The sequence below is a fragment of the Anopheles coluzzii genome, chromosome 2 (genome assembly GCF_943734685.1).
Source record: "Anopheles coluzzii chromosome 2, AcolN3, whole genome shotgun sequence".
In the NCBI taxonomy this organism is placed as follows: Eukaryota; Metazoa; Arthropoda; class Insecta; order Diptera; family Culicidae; genus Anopheles; species Anopheles coluzzii.
In genome coordinates, this window is record NC_064670.1 from 16,693,065 (window position 1) to 16,711,676 (window position 18,612).

Sequence of the window (18,612 nt, forward strand, 5' to 3'; positions counted from 1 at the left end):
TAATGGGTTGAGGTGCTGGGAGTTCTTTTCGCGTGTTTTTTTTTTCTCTGTTGTACGAAAACAAAAGCAGCAGCGGGCAAACAGGCACCAGGCATGCCCGAGTTCCTACACGGCCCAGGAATCCTGGTGGGTTGCATAAAAACCGTTAATTAATCGACTCTTGGCGGCTTGAACAACGCAAATAAACGCCACCATGGGGACACCACGTTAGGCAAATGCACGATCGACGGGACGTCCCGCAGGAGGGGGGCCTCACAGCGTATCGGAATCTTCCCCGGTTAGATCCCGAAGGAAATGGGAAGACAAAAAGAGCGAAGAGACAAACAAACCAAACTCGACAATGTGTGTGCGCAGGGCAGTGTGTTGGGCGAGAGGGACGGCTGCTGAGGCCTCCCGTTAAGACGCCACATACACACATCGGTTGGGCCCGTGGCGTGAAAAGGTCAGTCAAAGGCAAAATAGTGCGCACGTCCGCTCCGCTCAGCTCTTGGCTCTGGCAACAAATGACAAACAAAACCGATGGGACGCACAGTTCCCGCAGGCCGGTTTGGACCCCGGTTGGACCCATCAATTTCAAGCTGCGATACGACCATCGGTTGATTATGAATGATCGATCGTTTCTGCTGACTTGCAGCGTGCAGCGACGTGCGCGATCGCGATCCCCGTTGCGAGGAGCGCTTTGTTCTCCCGCACGCCGCACGATTAGATCCTGGGATCGTGGGATGCATTAGGCACTACTTTGTAGACCGAGCGTCTCCCGCTGCGCTTCGATGCCATATGCGGAGCAGCTCATTCGGTACGCCAAACAGGGAGGCCTTCATTAACACCAGGCCTCACTGAGGAGGTTTTCATCTTTCAAGGGTTTTGGGGAAGAAAACACTGAACACTCTTTCACACTCGGGCTCAAAATATGATCCGCCGAAGGAGGAATCTCTTCCAGCACAACTATCCAAGGACTTACCTGTTTGCTGAATACAGCCACATCTTCGCTAAAGGAGTCGGACGAACAGACGTCACCACCGGCCACGCCCGGTTCTCGAGGGGTGCAGGTTGCTAGTTCACACTTTTCGAAGATTAGTGCCAACAGCGGGAATAGCGGGTGTCTGTGAAAGAGAAGAATGGCAAAGCAAAGGAGAGCATGAGAAATAGATCATTAGGCGCGGACATCGCCACAAAACAGCTACATCGGGAAGGGTGTGGAGCATTTTCATTAGCAAAGAGCAGGTTTGCTTGCTGTCGGACGGGAACGACCCAACATTTCGGACATTCCCAAACCGAGGAGAACGCCACCAAAGTTGTCTGTCACTGCTATTACAACTAACACCGCTAATAGCATTACTCGCTATGGTCAGGTTCTCGATTTCATCCGTTCGAAATAAGGTTCCCTGTTTTCCCCCAATCCATCCCGCTGGCGAACGGTGCACACGTCTTGTTGTAATACGTCATGTAATTTCAGCCCTGCTAATGTTGCATTAAAAAATATGCCACGTAATCGTAGTAATATGTTCGCTCCCAGCCCAGACCGGAAGACGACAGATGTGTGTGCGTTCGTTCGTTCTGCATTCGAATGCCCAGTGAAAGTGGATTAATGTACGCGCGTGTTTCTGGTTCGTCTACGACAAGGAGGGGGGCATAAAAATCTATTCCCCAGCAAATGCCCCACGCAACTCTCTCGCTGTGTGTATGTGTTGGGATGGGTGTTTGCTTTCCGATTGCGAGCTCACCCTGCCATAAAGCAATCCACGAGCAACAACCCCGTTCCAGCAGAAGCCCTCCGCTTCGGGCTCCGTATGTGTATGAGATCAACAATCAAAAAAATACCCCCTCCCCGCGTAAAATGTATCCATCGTGTGTGTACGGTTTTCGGGCCTGTGGGGCCTGTCGTAAAGAGGAGGTAGAGGCAGCACGGGAGAGCCGAAAGCTATGTCATTAGAAGTTTATGCGTTTGACAAATGTTGAATCACGTCCCTCTATCACTATCACCAGAACGCCACACGATGATGGCCGGAGCGAGGCCGGCCGAGGTAACTTTCGGAAGTCGTTCGGTCTGTTTACTATTCCCTTTTCTCGCCGCACCCCGCACGTCGGTGGCACATACCGGGCCCGGTGGTGTTTCCTAGGAAGCTAGAATATTGCTCCAATAGAAATGGAATAGTGAACCAAAAAAAACCAACACCCTGGAATATGTACACACGCACCAGAGATGGTGAGGAGGAAAAGTCATTCCCCTTTTTTTCTAAAGGAAACCGTGGTGGTATCACCCTTCTACCTTCCCAAAAATAAAACCAACCTGTGTTTACTTATTTGTACTACTTCCCATCACGGGTAAGAGTGAGCCTTCGTGTGTGTGTGTTTGTTCCTTATCTGTAGCCACAGTTTTGTATCACAACGACCGGTGTGGCGTGGGCATACGGTACACAGTTGCACGCATATTCGGAACAATTTAAGCATTATGACGTGCTATATATGGGTATATTGGATTGCTGCCAGCGTCTTGCATACAGATAGTGAAGCATACAGGGCCCACAAACGCACAAACACACACACACACATATGTTTGGCTCCACGTGGCATTCAGGTAGTCACGAAAAAAATAAACCGGGCCACTGATTTGTCCAGGTGCACTCACTCCCGGTGCGTGATACAGTGTGATAGACGCGCGCTCAATGCGCGCGTTGACAAACCGACCGTTTTGAAATGTGTGCTGCTGCCTACACCAGTTATGGTGATAACTTCACCACTTTAGCCTTTGCACGCGGACTGCCTAATGCCTTTTGATCTCGAACACCCCCACTTTAGAATGGAAATGCCGTCACACGGTTAGGGCATACTTGAGCACTTGAGCGCTTGTTATGCTCGTCCCCGTGGCCATAAAAGAAGGGGTGAAAGATTTTTTGCAGATAAAACTCAATAAAGAAGCCCCAAAAGTATCTGCCGCAAGTGTTTTCCTTCCCGACGAAGGGACGGCACGAGACATTCAGGTGTCGAGGAGTGCGCGGTGGTAGTGGTGAGCTTCTCGTGCCTCTCTTACTCCATGAGAGCATCTCCAAAAAGCCCTTTGAAGCATCGTTCTTCACAAACTTCTTACCACGGTGATGGATTTATTTAAACGGTCTCTCTCGATAAGGATCTCATCGTGCTGTGTGCTGTCGCCTTTATACTTTGCCGTTCAACTTTCCAAACTCGTGGTGTTGGAGATGGTGCCGGCGATCGGGGAACCGGTGATGCGTCCCTGCAAAAAGCATCTGGAAAAGGTGTGACTTCCCGAAAAAGTCGTCAACTTTCGACTTACTCCGATAACATCCTTTTCCAGGTGTTACACAATGTTGAACAGTACTTGTGCTTGTGAGTGCAAGAAAAAAAAAGTACGAATTCTACCACCGGCTGGAAAAGGCAAACAGGTTGCGGCATTTGATGGACAAAGTGACACCTCGGCAATCAAACCCGTTCCCAGCCGTGTGCGCTTTGGAATGTTGCGCTCGAGGTGACTAAGTCTCGGTCTGGGTGCCCTAGTAGGGCACAAAGAAGCTTAAGGTGACACCAGCCTCCATATGGACCTTAAGGTGGTGGGGATGCTCTCCTTCTCTCTCTCTCTCTCTCTTTCTGGAAGAATCTCGTCTGTGTCTTGTCAGACGGCTTTTGCCCACGCACACCATCGGGGTAGTGTACCGAGTGTGTGCATCGTGTGATGTCTATATTGAATGTTTACAGCACACCGGGTGCACAGGGCTGCTCGAGTGTGCACTACCGACGGCAGACACACTCACACACATACACATTTTGTGGTCACTTGTGTGGGCACATGGGGCCACTCGTGGTGCAGCGGTGTTTTGGAGTGCACAGTGGCAACGGCACACTAATCTCCGCATCGGTCCCGCTTGCGCTGACGCTGAGATCGCGCGGGCCGCCCCGGCATGATTAGTGTGTGTACATGTCGAACGTTGTTTAGTGTGGATAAACAATGTGCCCCGGCAGCTCTCGAAACAGAGCACAGACTCCAGGAAGCGCTCGGTTGAAGTGGACACGGCCGGGGCAAGAAGGGGCCACCACAAGAGGGTGCTCTTGCTGTATGGGAAATCTTCACATCGTCTCCCACACACGCAAGGTAAATACACACGCCTTGGTGGCAATGGTTGTGGACTGGTGCGGTACAGCTTCTTAGCCGCCACTCACCCAGAGTAAAATGTAAATGCCTAAGCGAAAGTCGTACTAGAGCGACTTCTTCTTCGGGGTTTTGTTCCTGACATACACACAGACGGTGGCGCGGAGGTCGTCACATCCGTGGCGTCGTCCCGAACCCCGAACGGGCAAATCTCTGCCAGCGCCCGGGCACCATCGGGTGATGGCGACGACACCGACGCCAGCGTACGTAAATATTTTGATAATGTCACTAAATATTGTACCGCATCCGCCAGCGCGAATTGTTTATGTAATTTGTAGGATATATTTAACAAAATGCATCTTGTTTGTCCAACAATCTAAACCGGAGTGTGTTGTGGCGGAATGGGAACGAACAAGGGCTAGGGGTAATTTGGAGGTAGCTCAGCCTGTGCGCAACCCGGACGCATTCATTCAGCCTACTAGACAGGCGAATCGGGAAGGGTCTGGCACTAACAAACAGGCCCTTTGGGTGTTGATTGTTTTACAAAACCAGTGCAGAGCGCATTGTCGGGACTTTCGGTGAAGGAGAGGGGTGTAGAGTCCAGTTCCAAACGTTTTTGGAGCAGCATTGCAAACTACTCAAATAAACCATTCCTTGCACCTAGCAAAGCAAACGCAGTTCTTCTAGTACGTCCTTCTGCGTGTGGAGTTTGCGGTCAATTGCTGCAGATTGCTTGGATGTTGGGTGTTTCGAGATTTCGCTCGAAACCTCTCCCGTCACTCAACTGCGCCTTGGGCGAAGGATGTGACTCCCCAGCCCGAGGGTGAAGAGAAGCGAACGGAACCCGTGCGCTCGCTGGAGTGTTGTTGTTGAAGGGCTGAAAAAATAAAACGCACAATCCGTACACATACGGCTAAGATTGGTTGCCCGGTTGGTCGCTCGTTCGGGTGTCCCCTCCTAGTCGGGTGGAAAAGTGTTCGGTAAATATACACAGTGTGCACCAGTGTACCATCGAAGAGTACAGCAGCAGCAGCAGCAGCAGTGTAGGATGATCCCGGGGACGGCCTAGCACCATTACGCCCCGGGAGCATCTTTAGCGATGTGCTGCTCGTCGTGCATTTCTTCCCGCACGGATGCATCCGACCGCGGTCGAGGGCATCTTGATGAAATGCATCGCGCTAAGAAGACGCGAAGACACCACAGCGTATGCGTCCTTCTGCGTGTGGGAGAGATGATAGAGGCCACCGTTGAGTGTGCGCGCGCGGAGAACGGAAGAAGATCGTTGCCGAGCAGTTGCGCGCTGCAACGCCCTGTACCTTTGTTGTTGTTGTTGTTTTTGTACTGTTCTCTGGGTCGCATTCCATACACACAGAGTGCGATGTATCTGTGGCAGCTGCAGCAGCACTTGGCTTGGCGGGTGAAAGGTTTCGTGGCGCGTTTCCGTTCCGCCCGGTTCTTTCTTTTACGACCCTTTGCATTTTGCATGCATGCAGCAGCAGTAGGAGCAGTCTCGTTTTCTTCGCTGTCACTTGGCTCGGCGCAATGCCGTGAATCACATGTCTAACGAGATGCACCGGCAGCACGGCAACGATGAACCGAAGCCATCATCGCACAAGAAATAGAAGAAAGTACTCACAGAAAACACGATGGAAGTGTAAATAAAACACCCAGCACAAAAATTAAATCCGTCGAAATGCAGCGCGTTGGCGAAGGTTGGCACCCAGCGCGTCCGCTACTGCACCACTAGACCGATCATCAGCTGTCATCTTCGTCGCGTCGTCAGTTATGACAGTTCAATGTAAATAGACGCAGCATGCGTTGAAAATGGTTTGTTTTGGGGCTAATTTTGCGCTACCGATTTTACACCATCCTGATGCCGACTCCGAAGCATTGGGATGCATTTGGGAGTTCGAGCACAAAGAGATGCGATTGCATTGACGAGCCAAGAACAAAAACAAGCAAGCAAAACAACAACGAAAAAAAACCCTCACTAAAAGGTCCTTCCTTTCCTCTTCCACACACACACTCTCTCTCTCTCTCTCTTGTGCTGCGCGCGTGAACTTTGGTCGCGGTTCGTTTCGCGCATCATCATCATTCGCGCACACGATCACGCACACCGAACACGCAAGACACAAAGTCGCGACGAGCCCGGTCGTCGGCCCGCTGCACCGCGCAGACCGGCCATCCATCTCAGCTCATCCCCCCAAAAACCTACCATCGACAGCACCACAGAGAGAGAATGAAGTTGATGGAAACCTTGTCACAACCAGCGACACCACCACTACACGGTGTCGGCCAAACTCGCCAGAATGAACTCATCGCACGGGATGCAATGCGCGTTGTCCCGGCTGCTTTGGCCCCCGTTCGCTGCCCTAATCGAAATGGAACGAACACTTCAAACACTGTTACTGGATCGGGGTCCGATGATCGCTTCGGTTCCGAAAATGCCTGCCCCTGCGCTGCTCGCTGTGTGCCTCACGCACATCCTCCCGCGTCGCCAAAATACCATTTAATGGCAAAAGATCAACACACTTTAACGCAGCAGCAGCGGCAGCAGCATCAGCATCATCGACAGATGACTCCCGTACTCGCGGCACTCGCGGCATTTCTCCCGTTCACCCGGCCTGCTACGGCCAAGACAACAAGGTTGCTGTCATACATAAAGTATGAATTTTTAATGAAACAGAATTGCATTTAGGCATTTAAAATGACTCGCCAGCTTTTTAGCAGGCACGGAAACCGGTTGCCATCGTGCGGTTAGAGAGAGAGATGGAGAAGGATTTGAAGCCCATGCAAACTCCTGCCGGGAACGATGCGACTGACGGGTCGTACGCGTCGTCGTTGTGCCTCGGCACAGAGCGTCACTTGTCACAGTGCCACAGCGCGCAACCGGAAATGCAGCGCGAAACGCGCATGAAGTCTATCCGCCCAGCGGTAACGCGACCTCGTACCCCTCCATTACTCGTCTATCTGAACAGCGTTTGTACGGGACGTATTCTCACGGCAAAAAACCAAAATATAAACGCGATCCGGCTTAACGGGGACGGAACGATTAATTCCAGATTAATGACCGTTTCGCATAAAAGGTATTTGGCGAGGATGGCCCATGGGGGGTTGGAGGCGATGGAGAGTGAAACGACATTCTCGATTTAACGATCGAATAAAACTCTGCATCGATCCCGGAGCCATATCAAATGGAATAGAAGATGAGATGACCGAACCCTTCTTGGCCCGCGCGGCCCTTCTCGCGACGGATTCGCTCTTGATAAAGTTGTCGTACCCGGCCGCCGCTGACGATGAGGATGAGCCATCACAACCATCAAAACACACGTTCGCTCGTTCGTCCGGAGCGGAGCGGACCGTTCCGTGCGCTTGTTAATTAGGATCCGGGCCGGAGCTGGCTATGAACTCCGGCGTACATCAAATGTCAAATTAAAAATGGAACACACGGTTTATCGTCTTTTACCACTGTTCCTATGCATGTTAAATCGCCCCCATGAGTGCATATTTAATGTGTGTGTGTGTGTAGGGGCGCGTGGAAACATCGCGTTTTGATGGCTTGTAAACGTGTTCCGTGTCGTAGCGACCGCGATCGTCGTCGTCCATGGCAACGAAGGGGGAAATTCGTAAATGCGACTTCGACAACTGCACTGCGATGCGTCGTCGTCGCCGTCTTCGGCGTACTGTGTTTGCCAATTGAACAAAATGCAAATAATATTAGCACATAAACACAAACGCGCACACACACACACACGCGCCAGTGTTGCATTCGGTATCGTTTGATGCATCGTACTCGAATGCCGTAAATCAACAGCTCGTTACGCACGCGTTATGATTGGTGAGGTAGGGAGGTGCTTTTTTTTTGCAAATATTCACTTACACCCAACAACACCTTCCGGGCAGGGATTTATCAATATTCTCGCAGCAAACAACAATGCGGTCCCCATGGGCATGTACCCCGGGAGGGGTGAAAAAACATCCATTTATACTAAATAAATATGTCATTATCGCGATCCAGTACGGGCCCGCCTTGATGGCTTATCAAAATTCAACCCGGCTCACACACCAGTGCGCACAGGTGTGGTGCCGCCGCGGACACGGAAAGCATAATTTGTAAAACAACCACGGGGGCGGCGCGCACGCCCGCTATCATTGTCTGTCCTTCCCTGCCTGTCCCGTCTATTCCGCGGCCATCATTTATCCATCAATGTGCTCAAGCTGCAATGGGCAATGCATTGAGTGTGGTGAGCACACGGCCACCTAATCGCTTCCGATGCGGTGCTGAGAGGGTGCTGTATGTGCATTAAAAGCGTACAAATTAAAAGATCACTTCCGCCGGCCACGGGCGAACTCACGGGTGCCAAACCAGCACTTAATCAATTTTCAACCGCTCCACATACACACACACACACCTAAAAAGAAGGGGAGGGAGGCGGAGGTGCAGCATAACATAAAAGTCAACTAAACAAGTACGAATTTGGGTGTCAGAACTGTCCAAAAGAAAGGACAAAAACAAAAACCCCCCAACACACCAAGTTTCTCCGTCTGTCGCCTCACGTTCGTCGCCTATGCGGGGGTGCCGGTGGCCGTTTTTTTTTTGGTGTTGCTGTTCGTCGGTTCGTTTCCATTATAATGTGTATAATAAAATGCTGCGGCAGTAGCGATCGGATGATCAGATTGTGTGCAGCCACACGCGCTCTAATGGGATAATAACGGCTTGCAGTCGGGGCGACTCGCCCCCCGCACAAACGACGTCACCCTCACGATGGTTCGCTCTTTTTTTATTTGGGACAAATTGATGCCTTTCGAACGGCACAGAGTGTGTGTGAGTGTGTGTTTTGTTAATTTTATCCTCTCCACCGAAGGAAGGTCCTTTTCCAGAGGCCGAGCGCACGCGCAGCAACGGAACCGCAACCTGCCGCGGCCACCCACGGCAGGCAGGCAGGCAGGCAGGCAGCATAAAAGCTACTTATCGAGCATAATTATCCCTTTCGCACCCGAAAATGAAGAGAAAGAACGGGGATGGAGAAGGGCGGAGGGGATATGAATAAAAAAACACAAGGCAACTAACAAAAACAATCAATATGCACAAACCATCGGACCGGCACACCATTTGTGAGCCTTTTCTTTTTTCTTGTGGTAAAGTGTGTGCGTAGCTTGTGTTGTGTGGCTCACGTAGAAGGGGAAGTGTGACACACAACAGCGAGTGTGGAACACCCTTCCTTTTTGGGGGTGCCTTTGGTTTAATAATGCAGGCAGGTACGAAAGGACGAACCGATAAAACACACACACCATCTGTGAACTGTGGCAGGCGAAGCAAGCAGGGAAAAACTGTTCCTGATCAGTATGGATAGCAAAGCAGCAAAAAGCCTCCGATCCTCTGCTCCAATGCATCAAAACGATCGTTGTTATACCCGCTGCACCGTTGAGTGATGGGATAGCAGCGATCATGATAAGGTAAAGATCTCCACCCAAGCAGCATCATATAGCGCGATCAGTGAGCGAGCCGAAAGCCAAACGAAGCGTTCCGATCAACCCGCCAAACGGGACTATAATTAAGCTTAATAGATTGATCACAGCTTAAATTTATAGCTTCACGGCTCTGTGTTCCTCTCCTCCCCCTCCATCGATCCCAGTGTTGTGGCCTCCAGTTTGTGGCTGCAAAAGGGAAACCCATCGATCTCTCATGCAAGCTTGCAAACATTGGGACCACATTTGAAGTGTTTTTTCCCTTGCAGCTCGAGAGATCGGCCCCAGCAAAGGCAGCTCTCCTCATGCAGCACGCAGACCCTCGCAGTATTTAATAGGGTATTATTACGGAATTTCAAAATCATCATAATTAGGCTGGCTGGCTGGGTGTTGCAATTTGTTGCTTCCACAGACCGAGCTGGCGAATCCGGTTCGGATCTAATCACGGACGCATCCTTGATCGTCATTCATCGGGAGTCGGTGTGCCTTCGCTGCCAGCCAGCGCGCTCCGTATCATGACTTAATTCTGCATCCTTTTGGCGTCCCTCACACCCGTTCCCAAAAACGGGGAAATGAGCAGCCTGCAGCCACCAATAAATCGGATTAGTGAAATTGCCCACAGCGCGAGAAGACACACAACCATGGGATGGAATTGGCTTGCTCCAATCAAAACCCCTCTCAAAAAAACTCAAAACAACATAAAGAAAACGTTATAATTTCCAAAAATGTTTACAATCGAGATAAAAGCAGTAATTATGCGTGTTTTCTTAAATGTTTACCACGGTGTTTTTAGCACCAGAACGCATCATCCTTCTGCTCCTTCGCCGAGGGGTTTTGATAGCCGTAAACGCAGCACCGGGCGAGTGTCCGATTTTTTGTTGTTGTTTCGTTGCTTCAAACCTTTCCCCTATGGATCCCGCACGCCCGCCCGCAAACGCGGAATGATTTATCGCTTTTTAATGTATTAACACGCCGAGCCGAATGGTGACGAACCACCTTCTCTCTCTGTCGGTCGCTTGGTGCAAAGGGATGCGAAGGGGTTGGCCGTTTTAATGCACAGCCAAAGCCTTCCAATGGACCGGCGGTCCATTTGTCAGGGCAACCTTCCCCCCCCCCCCCCCCCGCGAGAGCGAACGCTTCATTTCGCCTTCTGCTGCACGTTTTCAGCACAGTCCGGCAGCTGTGGCCGCGCACACTCTATGCAGCGGTGGCACACTCCACATACCAGCCGGGGGAGGCAAGGCAAAGGATCCTTCTCCCCGTTGTGCTCCCGTGGCCCAAATGCAGTCGAGTGTGTGTGTGAGTGAGTGTGTTTTATCGGTCAAACTTAATGTCTGGGCCAGTTTGGGAGCAGCGCATCCGTACGGGCGCGCGCGCGCGCGCGGCTATCGATCTCGATCTTGAGATAGAAGTGTCTTCCTGCAGCAAAAATCGCTCGCCAAATTGGTAGCAAATGAAGGAAGTTCTTTGTGTGCTCTGTAGCACGCACGGAAGCGTACTTCACACTTCATGCGAATGTAAAGAGGCAGGCGTGAACCGGGGTTTGTTTTTTTTTGCTTGTGAACGATGTGACGATCGCGGCGGACTTTTCGCGCGTGTGATGATCGCGCCCGCGTATCATGGTGGATGATCTCGTTTGCTTGTCGTGTTTTTTTTTACTTACCCATAGATAGCTTCTTTATCTCGCTTGTGTATGTCGGGCTGCACTGCGCCCATGTGACTGGAGGCCGGTGAAACATGACTAGAGGTTCCGTGGTAGCCGTGCATGCCGACCGAGGCAGCGGCGGCCGCATGGTTCAGGTGCGGGGAGTGATGTGGTGGCAGGCCGGACAGCGCCGGAGGTCTGTGGCCGGCATGTGGGTCATACATCCCGGCGGCACTCGCGTCCATCCCGTAGCCGTGGAGGCCATCCTCGTACTGTAGGAAGAGAAGGGGGAAAATAGAGAGAAAAAATTAGTTTAAATCGTGCCTCACAAAGAAAGGTTGAATTTCTCGAACAGATCAGCTCCATTTGCAAACTCTAGCCTAGGAGGTCCACCAATCCACCAAGCGCCCGTTGCGTGTGCCTGCCAGTGCTGGTCCGAAAGGTGGCAGATCCTATTAAATCTCTGCGCTCGTGTCCATTATCCATCCTTTCTAACCCTCAAGGTGGAAGGAACGAGAGAAGGTGAAACCCTCATACACACGCACGGATTGAGCAATTTCATCCCCAAAACAGCACTCCTACTTGCTTCACTTGGGAGCGTTTTGGACGTTTGTTACGACCGCACGAACTAGACCGAGCTTAGAGAGAGCTGCTTGGTCGTAAAAGTAACCCTCTCAACCCAATGTTTCTTCTGCTCTCTGGGAAAGCCCTGCTGAAGAGCTCGAATTTGATGACCCCCTAAAGATGACGAAGGCGACGGTGATGATGATGAAGAGGATAATGATGTTCCATCACAATAGATCAAACCCGGGCGGGCGGGGTATCTTCACAGTTTGTGAGCAATAAAACTCGTGCGCGTTAGATGTCTTTCGGTCCACAATCGCGAGGAGGAGGGACTGGTTTCAACCCTTGGCCGCTACTGACCGAACATTACCGGTCACCGCACACTGCATTCCATTGCTGAGGAGAAAGCCTCAAATTGACTCTCGCCATTAGGAGGTTCAAGCAGCGGGAGGACTCCAATTGCCTCCTAAACGGACCCTCATTATCGAGTCCCGGTTCGCGAATGGCGCAAACAACGCCAGCGCTGAGGACTTCCCACACCCCGAAAGCCGCACTCTATAATCAATCGACTTGGTGTACCGCAGAAGGGGAGAGTTTGAGTTTGAATTAATATGTATGAACCGTTTTTCATTTGCCACCCTCTGTCGACTCTTTCGACCTGCTCGGTTCGATGTTTACGGCCAAGGATACCATTGTGTGAGCGTGTGTGTGTGTGTTTGTCACTCCTCTTACTGAACCGAAGATGATCCAACCGATGATGACAATGTTGATGGTGTGCCTGTGCCGCCGCACACAGTGCGATTTCAATTTGTGTGTGCGAAAACGTGCCAGGACTTTACAATTGCTCTGCCGTGGAAAACTCGCTCACACACAAAACAACCCCTTTTTTGGGGGGGTTGCACAATGCTACAATAGGGCGAGAAGATCCTTTTTCTAAGCCCGCAACATTTCCGTGCAGCTGTGTCGTTTGAATGTTTTTCATCTTCGGAGTCTTTTTTTGCTGGTAGTACTGGTTTTTTTTTAAATAAAACATGCACTCCCTCCCCACAGCACACGCACAAGGAAGGATAACAAAATTGTTCATGTAAGTGCGCGCACCACGCGCCAGTGGGTGAGAATCGATTTAGATTCCATTTTCTTGCGGCTCCGCGAGATATGCCTTTCCCCGTGCTGCCCGCCACGCAAAGCCCATAATTGAAAAACATTCATTTTATGCTTTTTTGTTCGGGTTTCAATTCCCCACCGCATCGTTTAGCGGCGCTCGCGCGCTCCCGGTTGTGGGGAGGAAAATGAAGGGTTTTTCCATTTTTTGTTTTGTTTTTGGCAATTTAGTTTTCCTTTTTTCGTCTTTTTTGTGGTGTCTCAGCCCCTCCTGCTGTGCGAATGAAGGTGAAACAAGGCGCAAAGTGAGTGTTTGTATGATAGCATCATTTCGATACAGAGCAAAACTCCATTTTATACAACCTATTTTGTTTTTGTTTTCCTCCCCATTGCTGGTAGGAAACAGAAGAATAAAAAAAATTGTAACCGGTACATCAAAAGCACAACCCTGCGGGGCTGCGATTTTCACCCCCCATCCGCTACACCTCAGGCGGCCAGGCACTCCCAGGAGGCCATTGAAAACCCCTTTTTTATTGCGTGTGCGCCTTTTGCTGGTGCGCTGCTGCTGAAAATCTGAAATCAGTTCGCGGCCACCAAACAAAAGGCGACTTCTCCCTCTCTCTCTCTCTCGCTTGCTCGTTCGACCGCATAATGGGGAAAAGATGCTACGAAAAACACCCCGCGTATGCATATCATATCTCCCGGCGGTATTGTTGTGCAATTTTGTCTGCTGCGCGCTCAACCATGCACAGCCAATCGGCGTAGAATTGGCCTCCTGGTAGGAGGGAGTGGGGTTGGTTTCCAGGGCGCATCCGGGATTCCGGGAGGCAAGGGTTGAAAGATTGCTGTATTATCTGCGTTCGCTTCGCTGTATTCTTTTCGGCCACCTTTGGCATTCGTTCGGTGAAATTCGTCTCAGGCAGCAGCAGCAGCAGCAGCAGCAGCCGCCATTTGATTACCAAACAGCAAAAAGAGCACGAAATAATCAAATCCCTTGGCTGCTCGCACACAACAACCAGTGCCTCCGGGGGCAGAGAATTTTGAGAAACAGGGGGAAATGGATTGTGGAAAAAAGGAACAAGCTAGAAATCACAACCCATCTCACCCTATCGAAGAGCAAAAGGGGGAGACGGGAGGAAGAAGGTAAGCACACCACACCCCTTTGCTGGCAAGGAATGGCAAGGCGGATGCTACAAATCCGTGTTCCGGAAATGCTAAACATCGGGCTGAACGGAGCTGAAAGTCAGGACAAGAGAGAGAGAGAAAGAGAGTAAAAAAAACACCATTTCAGGCCCCGTGCGTGAGTAATGGCAAAGTCTGGGAAGAAACGCGTCCTCGGAGAAGCATCCGTTTAGCATCCTCACAATGGCGGAGTTACATATATCTGTTCGACTATAGTGTGTGTGTGTGTACACATACATTTCTATAAACAAATCCATTTCACAGCAGATGATGCTCTCACCACCAGGCAAATGATGTTCGTCTTCGGGAAAAAAACGCCATCTTTACGCGCAAGATGCTGTTTCCGGACATTGTTTACATAGCCGCATACGATACTGCGCGTACTTGAGAACGTTCGACCCTGCCAGTCGAGCGTGTGAGGCGGGGGAAAGCGACAGTGAGATGAAGATGGAAGCGTTTAAAAGAAGATAAATACGTACTTTAATGGTAATTGTACGGAGGAAATCTATGTCATGCGATAAACCATTCGCGCTACCCTTTTTCCCATTCCAGCGTGCAGGACTTCCCCACTGCAAGCTGCACACACATCTGCACTACTCGATTAAAATTGATGATGGGAACGGCACCCACTGTCCTCTACTTCATCGCGCATATGGCAACGAGCTTGATATCCCCAAAATTTAACACACCGACGACTCCCCCCATTAGCGCCCCAAGGATGTCCCAAGCCAAGAACTGTTCTTCCCACAGGACGCTCCGGGGAAAAGCTTACGATGGAGCGCGCGGTTCTCAGAAATTTGGTCCCCAGTGGTGGGTCCTCAGATACATAGACGGCAAAGAATAAAACAAGAAGCTGCCACCACTCAGCCCCACAGAGCCAGGTCTAGCAGGACCGGAATGGCCCTGTTCCCGGCGAGCGGGAAACGAAGGCTATTGGAGGCGAGGGACGTGGTTTGTGGTGTGGTGCACACTCGCGCCCGCAACTTGGGAACGATGATTGATTATGTTCTGGTAGATTTTGACACCAGGGATTTGGAGGGATGACGGGAAACTCGGGAGAAAATAATCAAGGAAACGTGAGACGACGACGACAACGACGCAAGGCAAGGCATTCTTGAAAACGACGCGAACCGCAGATGACAACAACAAGATGCAGAGGCAAAGATATATCTGTGGGGTATTGGATTTGTGGTGCTGCTGCCGATGCTGTGACTGTTGTTTGTGGTCCGGGATCGGGTGTTTTCGGTCCCGGGACCCGGGGGAGGAGAGGCGAATGTGCAGTCTCAGAATGCTGCTGTACACTCGCGCATGGGTTCAGTGTGGTTAGTTGTCTTTGCGGCCCCGAGACACGTATCGCACAGCCGCATCGCATCGCACCTCGCTGTCACCACGGATCGTTACCGGCAACTGAGGCGAGGGAGTGCGGTAGCGTGGTGTCAAACCGGGCGGGTTTGCTGCGCGCCTGAAAAGCAGAAACATGTGCACTGCAGAACCATTCCAACAACAACAACAACAACAGCAACCTTCCGGGTCCGAGGGGTTCCGCGGGCTTACATGGCACCGTTGACAGACCGAAGTGTAATAATCATCATCAGTTTGCATGTGTGGGTCTGAGGGTTCAAATCTTCGAAAGCCATTTCACACAAGGCCGGGGAAGATATATCTGGTAAAGATCACGGGATGATCTGCTGCACCAGGGACACATGCTGCTATAAGACCGTACGGGACCACATTGCGATGTTACTTGACACCCTGCGAGATGTCCCTCGAGAGGCAAAAAAGAGGGAGAAAGAGAGAGTAAGTCATTTTTCAAGCAGCTTAAACCTCCTGCCCCGTCTGCAGGGATCGGTAATGACACATTCCCACAGAACGAACGCCCGCTGCAGACCGCTACGCGTACGGACACATTGCTGGGGCTCGGGGCTATCTGTTTGCTTTCCGAGCACATTTCGGCATTACGGAGGAAAGCTGAGGTAAAAATCTCATGTTTTTCGTGAACACCACTCGACGACATCACTAATTTCCCAATTCCTCCCCAGCTCCCAAGCAAGACACTGGCAATAATGCAGCTGACGATTGGGGGACGGACGTGTTTGGTGTGGCGGTTTCGGAATTTGCTTTCCCGAAATGTGCCGAGGGATGCGTGAAAAGATTGAATGTGGTCACAATGTTTACCCCGTTCAAATGAACACACGGGCGCATGGGTTGTGTACATCCCCAGGATATGATGATCGGACCTGAAGCACGAAGCAGTCCGGACGGTCCGTCCGGATCCGCCCGCACACAAAAACAGTGAGGGGACGAGGCCGTCCAGAGGCCATTTGCTTTGACCGATTAAACGCGACGTGGTGGTGGGGTGTTACAAATGGTAAAAGGGTTCAACAACAAACACACAGCACGCGATGAGGCTTCGGTCCTTGATTCTCCTTACCATCGGCAAACCGAAGTTTAACACACACGCTTCTCCAAAACCGTTCTAAAACCGTTTTGATATCGTTTTCAAAGCATACAAACACACACACAGTAACCGAGTAATGGACGGGGAATCGAGAGTCGAGTAAATAGTCGAGTAATTGATATTAATACAAAGCCGGGCGAATCTTCCCCCATTCTTTCGACGGGCTGATCCCTTTGACCTTTTGCCGGTTTGGCGGGCCCCCTGTTTTTGGCATCGATAGCATGACGGCGGTAACGGCGGTTTCGGATGATGTAGCCGGAAAGGAACACTCGCAAAACGGACTAGCGTGATAAGAACAACAACAGAACACGACCAACGACGGACCGACCAATTGGCCCCGGGGAGTTGTCATTTCCTCCGATCCCTTTGCTCTGGCTGCCGTTTTGTGTGCGCATCAATTAGGATAACGCCGTCGGGACCGCCGTCGTGTCGGTCCAGGGCCATTTGCATAAAATTAGGTCATGCTCGCACATAGAGGAGAGAGATTTTCCCGTTTTCTAACTTTTTTGCCGTGTATAAACTGGAGCACACACAAAAAAAGAACATAAACACCCACACACTTTTACGGAATCATACGCAATCTGTGTGCGTACAGCTCTCGTTCGAAACCGACGACCATTAACATGCGCATTATCAGCAAACGCAGTGACAACGATGGTCTTTTCCCAACTTCCCGTTGTTACAGGTTACAGGGGAAGCGACCGGAAGCACTCCGCGACAAGTTTTCCAATTTTCAACCAATCAACCGACACATCGGAATGGCCAATTATGGTAGTTCCGGCAGGTTCTACGATCGCACCGTAGACATCCTCCCCTTCCCACAACGCGTTAGCTACTACAGTCTGGATGTCTGGAGATTCTTAAAGGGCCCCCTTGTTGTGTCCCGGGAATGGCCTGTATCCCATTAGAATACACTTATGGTTTCGTTTTCTAAGGAATAAATGGGGAGAACCTTGTGTGTCGCGCTCTTGTGCGAATTGAAATGTTTTCCTATCGGTCGGAGCGCAGCGTCTTGCCTCAGAAATCCAGCGCCAAGTATCAATCCTCTTGTGAAGTGAGTGTTTTATGTTTTCGTTTCTTGTGGTGAAGATTTTTTTTTTTTTTTGGAGGTAGTTAAGGCAAAGGCAATGATGCTTCTTTATACGAGTGGGCGTCGCGACCACTTTAAATGTGAGTGTGGGGATGGAAAGGGGCGGCGGCCCACACTCTTACGCAAAGTGCCATACAGTTTGAAGAGATTTTTTTTTCCGTGCATATGTGTGTGTGTGTGTCAATTGCCAACACAAAACGTGCCCTCCTTCTTTACAACCACGATCGGTACACGATCATTACACGGGTGAGTGGATTTTCGGGGAAGGCGATAGGAAGGTGTACCAGAGGATCGATTACGACCGCTATGGAAAGATTCCAACGGTACGGTGTGAGTGGTGGTTCAGCACTCTTGTGAAGAACCAAAACTCGGCCAAGAACCCACCACGAGTGTGTGTGTGTGTATATATATATAGAAAGAGCGTTTTAAAAAGGCTCTAATTGATTTCGAAGCACGCCATGTTTCTTGTCCATCCTTCGCCATTGCCTTCCATGCCCGCGGAACCTTTTGTTTGTGGCTGGGCTGATCGTGCCACGGGCAACGGAGAAAGGGAGATATGTTCCGCATCAGGAGGAGAAGAAAGAAAAGAAAGAAACCTTTAGAAAAAAGGCCCGCGCTTATTCTCGCGGTCATGCTCGATTGACCGGTCGATTAAATGCACACGAACACACATTGTTGCTCGGCACGGCATCTAGCTTCACCCCTGCCCCGGCCAGGTAGAGCTCCACACACGCTGTGTGTCCACGCGGTCCATGCCCGATCGTACCGGCCCGCTGCCCAATCATCCGGACGGATCAGGATCAGGTTTAAGTGGTGATCGTGCGCAAATTCCTTTCGCAGCGCTTGGTGGAAAGGGGCGGGAGGATGATTTTTACAAATCATGAACACCTTTTCTTTACCCTTTCCACTCCCCGCCGGCCTCCTGCGGTGGCCCTTGTTCCGCAAATAAAATTCCATTCGCCATGGTGCGGCCACGGTACCAACAATGGAGCTTGCCGTCG

At 50.9% G+C, this 18,612-nt stretch overlaps 1 protein-coding gene across 8 annotated transcripts in view; it reads right to left on the reverse strand.

Annotated features, from left to right (window-relative positions):
• The window catches only part of LOC120948957 (homeobox protein homothorax), a 190,508-nt gene that overhangs the window by 150,768 nt on the left and 21,128 nt on the right, over nucleotides 1-18,612 (reverse strand). For all 8 annotated transcript variants that reach the window (XM_049607105.1, XM_049607108.1, XM_049607106.1 and 5 more), the window contains 2 exons: nucleotides 11,235-11,488; nucleotides 962-1,103 (listed from right to left, as the gene is read on the reverse strand). In XM_049607105.1, the coding sequence (XP_049463062.1) occupies nucleotides 962-1,103; nucleotides 11,235-11,488 (396 nt within the window). The remainder of the gene's footprint in view (nucleotides 1-961; nucleotides 1,104-11,234; nucleotides 11,489-18,612) is intronic.